The following is a 12,629-nucleotide window of genomic DNA, read 5'->3' as shown; positions in this document are numbered from 1 at the left end:
AGAGTGGGTATGTATACATGTATAACTGATTTGATTTGCTGTACAGCAGAAAGTAACACAAAATTGTATACCAACTATAGTCCAATAAATTTTTTTAAAAAATGAAAAAAAATAAAGAGCATTCACATACAAGACCATCAGATGAAGAGGGGAAATGTAATATTTTTAAGATTATTTAATTCCTAAAATGTTCTTTTACAGTGTCTAGTATAGTGCTTACCCTATTAAACTTTTTATTTAACTGTAAAAAAAAAGCAAGAAAGAAAATAATGCTTATGGTATCCTACAACCCAGGCACAGGTAAATTAAAAACCATGGAACTGTGATCAGGTGAACAGTTCACTGTGAGCTTAGGGAGAGTTTATAAACACTTTTTGAATCTCTATTTCCTTATCTATGAAAAGATTAGGTTAAAGTAACTCTATAAAGCCTCCTCTAATTGTCACACCCTATGAATTTTTAAGTTTACAAATATAAAATAACACATACCAACTACTGATTTTTTTTTTTTAGTCTGAAGTAGGTGCTCTGAAATAGTCCCTGCTGTCTTACTTCAAGGCAATATTTAAATTTAACAGGAGACTCACCCAACATCAGCCTATGCGGTGGTGTAACTTTCCTCCAGAGCTTTGTAGAGTCTCTTTTTGTGATGGAAATCAGTGCCAATTTCTCTGTACTCACATTTTCCCTTTTCCATTCTCTTTCTATGGTTGGACAAAAAAGAGTTATAATTAGAATCAAGAAAATACTGTAAGGATAAATACAATGTATCCTGTTTTATGAAAGGTCATTCTTTCAAGCTATCAAAGCCCTTTACAACAAATACCTAATTGATGGTCACAGCCTCCTCTGCAGGAATAAAACACTATGCCTGGTTTACAAAGAGGGAGTCAACAGAACTTCAGTTGACCATCTTAAATCTGGAACTAGAAATTCAGAGCACATCCATTTTAAACCATTGTGTGTCAGAGTGCTAAATTATCTTGGTTTGTTGTAGATGATTTTAATGTTGACCTAGCAATATGTGTAATACATTTATAATGAAAACAAAGTGAAACACATATTCAAATAGCTAAGAGTCAATCCTAAAACAAATAGCTATTACAGTGGATTTCAGAATAAGTTCTTTGGTGACTAGTTGATGACTTCTGTGAAACTCCCATGTTAAGGGTGGCAAGTCTAATTTACTGTACAATTACAGAAAACTGGAATAGAGTCTGCCCTGAAGACCAAGTTATACATACTAATAGTAAACTGATACTGATAAGTGATGATCATAACAACATCCACATGTCACTCATTTAAATGAGAAGCACACTGTCCACTACCGCCAAGAGTGTTCTTAGATAGACTAGCCCAGGATAAGAAAAAAAGTTTTTGTGCCTTGTTCATTAGTTAATGTGCGTTTAGCATGCAATCATCCACTTTTATTTACTGAAAAAAAAATATCCTATGTGCCAGGCACTATGCTGTGCACTTCATCAAATTATTCATCCATCAACTTCTAGAACTTATTCTGTCAATGTGGAGAGCCTAAGGAGCTCAAGAGAATGGCGATTAATAAAGGAACTGGAAGTGTTTATCTGATTTAACAGTATGCCTTCATGTATTTCCCCTTTAATTATTTGGTTTAATGATTTGAATTTCCTTAGAGGGATGGTCATCAGTCACTGATTACAGTAGCTCAGCTGGTAAAGAATCCACCTGCAATGTGGGAGACACTGGTCTGATTCCTTGGTTGGGAAGATCCCCTGGAGAAGGGATAGGCTACCCACTCCAGTATTCTTGGGCTTCCCTGGTGGCTCTGATGGTAAAGAATCTGCTTGGAATGTGGGAGACCTGGGTTTGATCCCTGGGTTGGGAAGATCCCTTAAAGGAGGGCATGGCAACCCACTCCAGTATTCTTGCCTGGAGAATCATATGGACAGGCAGGCTACAGTCCATGGTGTCACAAAGAGTAGGACACTCGACTAAGCAGACAGTGCACAATGGAAAAGCCCTATGTCATACAGGAGGTAAAAGGCCAACTGCTGCTACTGCTAAGTCGCTTCAGTCATGTCTGACTCTGTGTGACCCCATAGATAGCAGCCCACCAGGCTCCTCCGTCCCTAGGATTCTCCAGGCAAGAACACTGGAGTGGGTTGCCATTTTCTTCTCCAATGCATGAAAGTGAAAAGTGAAAGTGAAGTCTCTCAGTCGTGTCTGACTCTTAGCAACCCCATGGACTACAGCCTACCAGGCCCTCTGTCCATGGGATTTTCCAGGCAAGAGTACTGGAGTGGGGTGCCACTGCCTAGTAAAATCCCAGTTAAAGGTTTTCCAAATGTCATCAGACTTCCAGGATACAACTTAGGAGATATGGCACACATGGCCTCCTATCAACAGGGAAACATTCTTCCTACCCTTGGACACAAGAAACAAACATCTTCAGGTGTGCAAAGTGAAGGGAAGGGAACATTTTTCAGCACCTGGCCTTCATCAGGCACTAAACTAGACACTTTCAGTCTCATCATTTTACTTAATCTTCAGCTGCCCCTGTTCGGTTAGACTTTTGCCTGACCACCCTACCAAAAAAATTGAAACCCCCATATAATTTATTGTATATATTTATTTATTTGTTTACTATTTGTTTCTCCCCTCTAGAATATAACTACTGAGGACACATAAAACAATTCTTGAAAAATATACTACTAGTTTGATCATGAGAAAATCCTCTTCCCTTCCAGTTCTGAACCATCTGAAAAATGGGATAGGAGGACAGAAGAGCTCTAATATTTGCACTTTATTCCTAGTAAAATGCTTGCAAAATGTCGCTTCTTTCCAAGGAAAGGTGGGAACTTTCAATCTTCCCTACTACCAATCCTTGAATTAAGCTAATTTGCTTATGACAGGCAGAACACCTGAGAAATCATCAATCTTTCCCATGCAGAGGAAAAGAAGGTGAACATGATATACCAGCAGGGAGCAGCTCTAGGGAAAGGATGCAAGACAGTTTAAGCAACTTGCTACTAAATCTGATCTATGGACCAGCAGCATAAGCTTCTGGAAGCTTCTTAGATATGCAAAAACTGGCCCCACCCTAGACCTACTGAGCTGGGATCAGTATTTTTATGACATGCCTAGATAACCCATATGCATTTAAAACTTTCAATAGCATGTGTGAAGTTAAGCTCAACATATCTACCCCACCAGAGATATGCAGACTACTGGATTTTGGACTTGCCATGTTAACAATCAGCAAATCCCTCCTTCCATCATAGATGCCAATAATACAAAGAGACAGTTCAGCCTCCTCATTCTAATTTCTTTCAAGAGAGGACAGAAGCTGTAATTTTAAAATGAATTTATGTTTATTTGTTGCTTATTAAAGGTAGCAGGAACTTGGGGAGGAAGAAAAATGAGAGAAAATGAATATCCACCTCCACCCTAAACTCTCTTCTTTCCTCTTCTGTAAAAATGAAATATCTTCTGTGATTATACTACAAAGCTACAGTAATCAAAACAGTATGACACTGGAACAAAAACAGACACATAGATTAATGGAACAGAATAGAGAGTCCAGAAATAAATTTATGACTATATGGTCAATTAATTTATGACAGAGAAGACAGGAATATACAATGGGCAAAGACAGTTTCTTCAGTAGTGTTGGGAGAACTGCACAGTTACATGCAAAAAAGTCAAAGTGGATCACTATGTTATACCAGATACAAAAATTAACTTAAAATAGGTTAAAGAGTTAAATACAAGAACTGAAATCAAGATTTCTAGGAAAAAACATAAGTGGTAAGCTCCTTGACATAGGTGTTGGTGATGATTTTTTGGGTTTGACTCCAAAAGCAAAATCAACAAAACAAAAATAAGCAAGTGGGACTATATCAAACTAAAAAGATTCTATACAGCAAACCATCAAGAAAATCAAAAGGCAACCTACTGAGTGAGAGAAAATATTTGCAAATCATATATTCAATAAGAGGTTGATATCCAAAATGTATGCTGCTAAGTCGCTTCAGTCGTGTCCGACTCTGTGCGACCCCATAGACGGAAGCCCACCAGGCTTCCCCGTCCCTAGGATTCTCCAGGCAAGAACACTGGAGTGGGTTGCCATTTCCTTCTCCAATGCATGAAAGTGAAAAGTGAAAGGGAAGTCGCTCAGTCGTTTCCTACCCTTATCGATCCCATGGACTGCAGCCGACCAGGCTCCTCCGTCCATGGGATTTTCCAGGCAAGAGTACTGGAGTGGGGTGCCATTGCCTTCTCCACCAAAATGTATAAATACTCACTAAAATCAATAGCAAAAAATATTACTAATCCAATTTAAAAATGGGTAGAGGATCTGAATCAGAGAAGGCAATGGCACCCCACTCCAGTATTCTTGCCTGGAAAATCCCGTGGATGGAGGAGCCTGGTAGGCTGCAGTCCATGGGGTCACTAAGAGTCGGACACAACTGAGCGACTTCACTTTCACTTTTCACTCTCATGCATTGCAGAAGGAAGTGTCAACCCACTCCAGTGTTCTTTCCTGGAGAATCCCAGGGACAGAGGAGCCTGGTGGGCTGCCGTCTATGGGGTCGCACAGAGTCGGACACGACTGAAGCAGCTTAGCAACAGCAGCAACAGCAGAGGATGTGAATAGACATTTTTTCAAAGAAGACATAAAGATGATCAACAGACACATGAAAAGGTGTTCATTATTACTAATCAGAGAAATGTAAATCAAAATGAGAAAGAGATATCAATTCATACCTGTCAGAATGGCTATTATCAAAAAGACAAGAAATAACAAGTGTTGACATGATGTAAAGAAAACAAACACTTGTGCACTGTTGGGAATGTAAATTGGTGCAGTCATTATGGAAAACAGTAGGGGAATTCCTCAAGAAATTAAAACTAGAGCAATCATACAATCCAGAAATTCCACTTCTATATATTTATTCATCCAAAGAAAACAAAAACATTAATTTGAAAAGATACATTGGCAGTATTATTTACAGTAGCCAAGGGGAAACAACCTAAGTATCCATAGAAGGATGATGGATAAAGAAATTATGGTATATGTATACATGTATATATGTATATAATATGGAATATTAGCCATAAAAAAGTTATGAGCTCATGCCATTTGTGACAACATGTGCAGATACTGACGGTATTACGTCCAATTAAATTAGTCAGACAAAGTCAAATACCATATGATTTCACTTATACATATAATCTAAAAGACAAAACAAACAAAACAAAACTAGACTCATAGATACAGTGAACAGAGTGGTAGTTGCCAGAGGGGAGGAAGAGGTTAGGGATTGGGCAAGATAGGTGAGAGACATCAAGAGGTGCAGTTTTCCAGTTATAAAATAAATATCTCATTGCGTTGCAATGTACAGCACGGGAAATACAGTCAATAACATTGTATTAACCTTGTATCATGACAAATGGCAAATAGACATTTTGGTGATCATTTTCTAATGTATGTAAATCACTCTGTTGTACACCTGAAACTAACATAATATTGTATGTCACATTATACTTTAAAAATATTACTTCCAAAGCTCCAGATACTTCTTAAATATTATTTACACACATGCACACAAATAAATATATTTGTATATTGCATCTCTGCAAAAGAAAATTCAGCTACTGTATTTTAAAAAACAAAGACAGATGTATTTATATGTATTTTGACTATAGTTTTTTCAAAGCTAGATTATAAAATATACATAATTTTTTAGCTTTGAAAATTCAAAACTAATGTCTATCTCACTCTGTCCAAGACTTGTCAAATGACATAAAGTAGAACTGGTTATCCTGAAGTATGCCCTGAATAAAACAGCCAATTTCTTTTTTAATTAACAGGTAATGAGCTATTTTGTCTATTTATACAGATGCATAAATTTCAAGTTGTCATTTGTTTCAAACTGATTAAACAACATATTCATATTTCAAATATTATGAAGCTTTTCCTTGACTGTCTTTTTATCTTTAAAAGAAAACAATGCTAATAGTTTCCTTTTTCCTATATTCAACAACTATTTACGACCCCTTCTTGATGTGGGCTTTCAAAATACAAAGAAAGTTTGGCAAGTTTTCAATGGCCTTTTTAAAAGTCTGTTCTTAAGCGCTTGTATAAAAGCATAAAGAGCACTTCTTTGGAGAACTGATAATGTCCCACACTCGGTATTTGTATATTGAGTACTGTCAGTTATATTCTGTGTTTTCATTCACTGGAATCTGTTCTGTTAATCTGCATGTGACTGATTTCAGGGAAGCTATGTGATCAGAAGAAGTCAAAGTTAACATAACAATTCTCTTCTACAAAACATAACCCAAGACATTATGGGTCCAAATTTCAAAGCAAGTTACTGTATTTGCAAGTTTTAAGTCACACTTGGCAGTTTTTCCAAACACAGTGGTCAGGAACTGAAAAAAATAAACATGTGTTTCCAGGATTTTCTTTTCACATGCCACACAAAAAGTAATGTTACAACTATGTTTTCACTCCCTTTAAAAAGTTCTTCCTAAGGAGGAAAGCTCTGTTGATTTGTATTATTTTAAGGTAGATTTTACAAAATAACATTAAGGGGCAAGATAAATATTACTTTCACTGTATAAATGGAAGTTTAACTTCCCCACAGGGATTTCTTGAAAAATCTGATCTATTATTATGCAGTCATATTTTGTACTTTAAATCTCATACTTCAATTCAGAGTACTTAGCACTTTCCATCTTCCATGTGCCAAATAAAAAGGAAAATAAAAGAATCAAACTACATTCAATTCCTAGGCAGCAAGTCTACAGCCATTCCCATTTTGCCGAAAGATTAACTGAGGTAAAATAAGTGTATTATTTTCCTGAGGCTTAGCAAAGTCTTAGTAGTGGCAGAAGGATGAAAATTCACAGGTGTAGTTCTTAGTCAAGACAGAGGAAACAATCAATCATAAAATGGGATTTCAGCAGTCTGTAAAGACCTCCAAACCCCAAAACATCTTTACTGCTGATAGGCCAGATGGTCTGAATATCCACTCCAACCTTCCCACCCTATCTAGAATTGTTTCAAAAATTATGACATTCAAATATATATTCAATATACATTCAAAAAAATGTACATTCAATATACATTCAAATACATTCGATATACTTTCAAAAAATGTAAATATCATAATTTGTGGGAATAACAATACCAGCCATCAACTCATTAAGAGGAATTTATTTGTCTGTTCCTGAACAAAGATCTGGAATGACAGAGAATAGGACCCAGGGTAAAAAGTGGATGGAGAATAAAGGATAAAAAAAGTATTCAGTGTGGAATCCTTCTTAGGTAGACTGGAAGCTAGTAGAGACCATTAACTGCCTTGGATAGGAGTAAGGCCCTGGATGAGGAGGGAAAAGATGAAACAATGATAGAATAAAATAGACCTCCCTGAGCAAGATGGGCGGTATAGGGATGTTTGCGGAGAAGATGGTTGCAAAGGATTATAAAACACAAGGGGAAAAAAACTGTTCCAGCAGCTGCACCCCTTGCTATTTACCAAATGAGTTGAAAAGTTATATCCACACAAAAATCCACACAAAGATATTTAGAGCATCTGATGTCATGAATGCCAAATTTGGAAGCATCCAAGATGTCCTTCAGTAGATAAATAGATAAATAAACTGTGGTACATCTGGATAATAAAGTATTGTGCTTTGCTGTGCTAAGTCACTTCAGTCCTGTACAACTCTTTGTGACCCTCTGGATCTTAGCCCGCCAGGCTCCTCTGTCCATGGGATTCTCCAGGTAAGAATAGGGGAGGGGTTGCTGTGCCCTTCCTCCTTCAGCGGATCTTTCAAACTCAGGAATCAAGCCAGAGTCTCTAACACCTCCTGCATTGCCAAGCAGGTTCTTAACCACTAGCGCCACCTGGGAAGCCCAAATACAGTGTTACTTAATGCCAAAATGAAACAAGTTACTAAATCCTGAAAGACATGGCTGCTGCTGCTGCTAAGTCGCTTCAGTCGTGTCCGACTCTGTGCGACCCCATAGATGGCAGCCCACTGGGCTCCCCCGTCCCTGGGATTCTCCAGGCAAGAACACTGGAGTGGGTTGCCATTTCCTTCTCCAATGCATTAAAGTGAAGTCACTCAGTCATGTCCGACTCTTAGCGACCCCGTGGAGGAACCTTAAATACATATGACTAAGTGAAATAAGTCAATGTGAAGAGGCTACATATTATGTGATTCCAGGCATATGACACTCTGGAAAAGGCAAAACTATAGAAACAGTGTGGACAAAACTAAGGAAACAGTAACATGATCAGTGCTAGGGTCAGAGGAGAAAGGAAGATGAATAGACAGAGAACAGAAAATTGAAGTATATTTGACTTAAAGTTGTGTTAGTTTAATGTGCATAGCAAAGTGCCTCAGCTATATATATATATATATATATACACACACACACACACACACACACACACACACACACACACACACAGATTCTCTTCCATTATAGGTTATGGCAAGATATTTATATAGTTCCCTGTACCTGAAGAACTATGGGTAGAGGTTCGTGACATCATACAGGAGGCAGGGATCAAGACCATCCACAAGAAAAAGAAATGAAAAAAGACAAAATGGTTGTCTAAGGAGGTCTTACAAAAATCTGAGGAAAGAAGAGAAGTGAAAGGCAAAGGAGAAAAGGAAAGATATACCCATCAGAATGCACAGTTCCAAAGAATAGTAAGGAGAGATAATAAAGCCTTCCTCCATGATCAATGCAAAGAAATACAGGAAAACAACAGAATGGGAAAAACTAGAGATCTCATCAAGAAATTAGAGATACCAAAGGAACATTTTATGCACAAATGGGCACAATAAAGGACAGAAATGGTATGGTCCTCACAGAATCAGAAGATATTAAGAAGAGGTGGCAAGAATACACAGAAGAACTATACAAAAAAGATCTTCATGACCCAGATAACCATGATCGTGTGATCACTCACCTAGAGTTAGACATCCTGGAATGCAAAGTCAAGTGGGCCTTAGGAAGCATCACTATGAACAAAGCTAGTGGAGGTGATGGAATTCTAGCTGAGCTATTTCAAATCCTAAAAGATAATGCTCTGAAAGTGCTGCACTCAATATGCCAGCAAATTTGGAAAACTTAGCAGTGGCCACAGGACTGGAAAAGGTCAGTTTTCATTCCAATCCCAAAGAAAGACAATGCTAAAGAATGTTCCAACTTCTGCACAATTGCACTCATCTCACATGCTAGCAAAGTAATGCTCAAAATTCTCCAAGCCAGGCTTCAACAGTATGTGAACAGTGAACTTCCAGATCATCGAAAAAGCAAGAGAGTTCCACAAAAACATCTACTTCTGCCAAATACTTTGACTGCACAGATCAAAACAAACTGTGGAAAATTCTGAAAGAGATGGGAATACCAGACCACCTTACCTGCCTCCTGAGAAATCTGTATGCAGGTCAAGAAGCAACAGTTAGAAATGGACATGGAACAACAGACTGGTTCCAAATTGGGAAAGGAGTACATCAAGGCTGTATATTGTCACCCTGCTTATTTAACTTATATGCAGAGAACATCATGCAAAATGCCAGGCTGGATGAAGCAGAAGCTGGTATCAAGATTGCTGGGAAAAATATCAATAACCTCATATACACAGATGACATCACCCTTATGGTAGCAAGCAAAGAGGAACTAAAGAGCCTCTTAATGAAAGTGAAAGAGAAGAGTGAAAAAGCTGGCTTAAAACTCAACATTCAAAAAATGAAGATCATGGCATCTGATCCTATCACTTCCTGGCAAATAGATGGGGAAACAATGGAAACAGTGACAGACTTTATTTTCTTGGGCTCCAAAATAACTGCAGATGGAGACTGCAGCCATTAAATTAAAAGACACTTGCTCCTTGGAAGAAAAGCTATGACAAACCTAGACAGCATATTAAAAAGCAGAGACATTACTTTGCTGATAAAAGTCCATATAGTCAAAGCTATGGTCTTTCTAGTAGTCATGTATGGATGTGAGAATTGGATCACAAAGAAGGCTGAGCATCGAAGAATTGATGCTTTTGAACTGTGGTGCTGGAGAAGACTCTTGAGAGTCCCTTGGACTGCAAGGAGATCAAGCCAGTCAGTCCTAAAGGAAATTAATCCTGAATATCCATTGGAAGGTCTGATGCTAAAGCTGAAGCTCCAATACTTTGGCCACCCGAGGCAGAGCTAACTCATTAGAAAAAATCCTGATGCTGGGAAAGATTGAAGGCAGGAGGCAAAGAGGATGACAGAGGATGAGATGGTTGGATGGCATCACCAACTCAATGGACATGAGTTTGAGCATCTGGGAGATGGTGAAGGACAGGGAAGCCTGCATGCTGCATTTCATGGGGTTGCAAAGAGTCAGACATGACTGAGCAACTGAACAACAATTCCCACAAATCTCTACTCTATTCTCTACCTACACCAAACCATGGGCACCAATTTTTTCCCTCAATGCATTTTCATAGAGAAGCTACTTCCCATAACACATACCATCCCCAAAAGCCTAAACTCTCTCTTACTCCAGTCAATGCACCTCACCAAATCTATCACAATGGAACTCCATGTTCCTCAAGGTTCAACTTAACTTTCATCTACAATTGGAAGTCTTTTCATGAAAGCCCAACCTAGATCAGGAGTCTCCATTGCTAGAAGATCTAATGGGTCCATCTTGTGCTAATGGTACCAACTAGGACAGGCACCAAAAAGTTGAAAAAAAATTGATTTGAAATCATCTGATTTTTTTGAAAACAATAAAATACCACATGGAGCAAAATAAAAGCTTTGCTCGTCTTCATTGCACTGGTTTTATAGTTTAACATTATTTTTATGCTAATTACAAAGCTGTACATCATAATCTACTCAGCGGGTATCAGTGGGTATCCTACCTTACTGCTCCCATATGTAAGATACCCTCTATAATTGTTGCTTTCCTTGAACATCACTCCAACTGGAATGTGACTTTCTCTTGAACAGGAACTGTGGCTTGCCTTGTTTATACCTAGTGGTCATTATGATGCCTGCCAAATACTAGGAGTTCAATAATTCTTATAAAGAGAAGGAAAAACAGAGGAACTAAGGGAGGATGGAAGAGAAGAATGGAGAGAAAGAATAAAGTGGGAGGAAAGAAGGAAGTTCCTTCTAGCCCTAATATTTTGTGCGTCTAATTTTGAAACTGAATTCTCAATGTTCCTTTTGCCCAGAGAGCATTGATAGCAACATACAGAAACACAGCTTTGAACATGGACAATTTTGAAAGGAGGCTAAAATCAGTCCTTATCAAACCCACACTACTCTAAGGATGAGACGATTGTTCCCTGGCTCCAATCTAAAAAGGCTTTTAATGTAAATCCAATCTCAAATTTAAGCTCCCACAGGACAAAGGACTAGTCACTATCCAGCATGTTCCCTGAGCTGCCTCATTCCTAATACTACCTCAAGATACCCTCTGGGCTACCAAGGTCTCAGGTACAAACTAGAGGATCCCAAAGGCTAGGCATCTCTACATGTCAACTTTCTGACAAACCTTAACGTGTGACAATCCAGTAGATGGTCCAAAGTGTGGTGTGTTCTGCTCACACCAAACCATGGACAATGGTCTCCCCTCCTACCCTATCTGCACAATAACAAAAGCCTACAAACCCAATAGGTCACAGGACCCTTTTTTCCATTAAAAAAATAACAAAATGCTAAACTGAGCATATGCTAAATGAGAACCAAAGTATTTTTAAAAGTTTTAATGAATTCTTATGACAAGAATTATATTATGCATAATAATGCATAATATAAACATCTGTATTTAAGGAAGATAATGATTTAGCTCCAGGAAATAATAGCTAAGCAGTGATAAGTTAAGCAAATGTTTTACAATTAATGGAAATAAAAATTACATATTTTTACAGTTAAGGGATGCTGAGTGAACGGGATAGGAGGTAACTCATACCAATGGACTCTAAAGCAAGAGAGAATTAAAGGTTCTATAAAACAGATTTTCTCTCAAAGAGGGAACTGAAAGGAGATCAAGCTTCTTGAAGTTCAAAGATGTTAAATTCTACTATTTAAAACCCATTACATATGTAGTTACTGGCATAGCCATTTCTTACCTTCAACAGAGTCAATTTGCCTCTTAAAATGAGATATTTAAAGGCAGACTCTTGGCTTGGTGTCTTGGATAGCAGATCACAGAGCTCCAAAGCTCTTAAGACTCTGTAGCACTAGTTCTTACTAAGTCATAATTAACTTCATTGGGAGTTACATGATAGCAACTTAGAACAGAATTTGGCCAAACATTTTTAGTATTCTTCCACTTGGTAGTTACTACTTCAGTGGGAATCTCAAGTAAGAACCAGAGGGCAGAATGTGGCCCACAAGGAGAAGCACATCAAGTAATTGGCCCAATTTATAATGCCAATAACAGAGTGTATTAAAATCTCCCATGAAGCATCCTCATTAGTTCGTTGATTTCATCATAAATGTAAATTCAACCAAAATGACTACTCAGATCTTTCACCAAGTCTCCATGAAGGCCAGTGTGTAGGAGAGACTATGGCTAGAGAACGGCTCCACATACCCGATAACCACCCTAGAAGGCCAATTATGTA

At 38.0% G+C, this 12,629-nt stretch overlaps 1 protein-coding gene across 22 annotated transcripts in view; it reads right to left on the bottom strand.

The window, feature by feature from the left end:
* LOC147378292 (uncharacterized) overlaps positions 1-12,629 on the bottom strand; it is a 720,625-nt gene that overhangs the window by 647,993 nt on the left and 60,003 nt on the right. For all 22 annotated transcript variants that reach the window (XR_015145800.1, XR_015145799.1, XR_015145790.1 and 19 more), the window contains one exon: positions 588-704. Coding sequence is in view for 5 of the 22 variants with exons in the window: in XM_086351929.1 (XP_086208055.1) it covers positions 588-704 (117 nt within the window). In the remaining 17 variants the exon portion in view is untranslated. The remainder of the gene's footprint in view (positions 1-587; positions 705-12,629) is intronic.

The sequence above is a fragment of the Bos grunniens genome, chromosome 2 (genome assembly GCF_055505025.1).
Source record: "Bos grunniens cultivar Pamir isolate PY7600 chromosome 2, Bosgru_T2T1.0, whole genome shotgun sequence".
NCBI classification, from domain to species: domain Eukaryota; kingdom Metazoa; phylum Chordata; class Mammalia; order Artiodactyla; family Bovidae; genus Bos; species Bos grunniens.
Note: the sequence above shows the minus strand (reverse complement) of the source record. Positions and strands in the feature narration are given on the sequence as shown.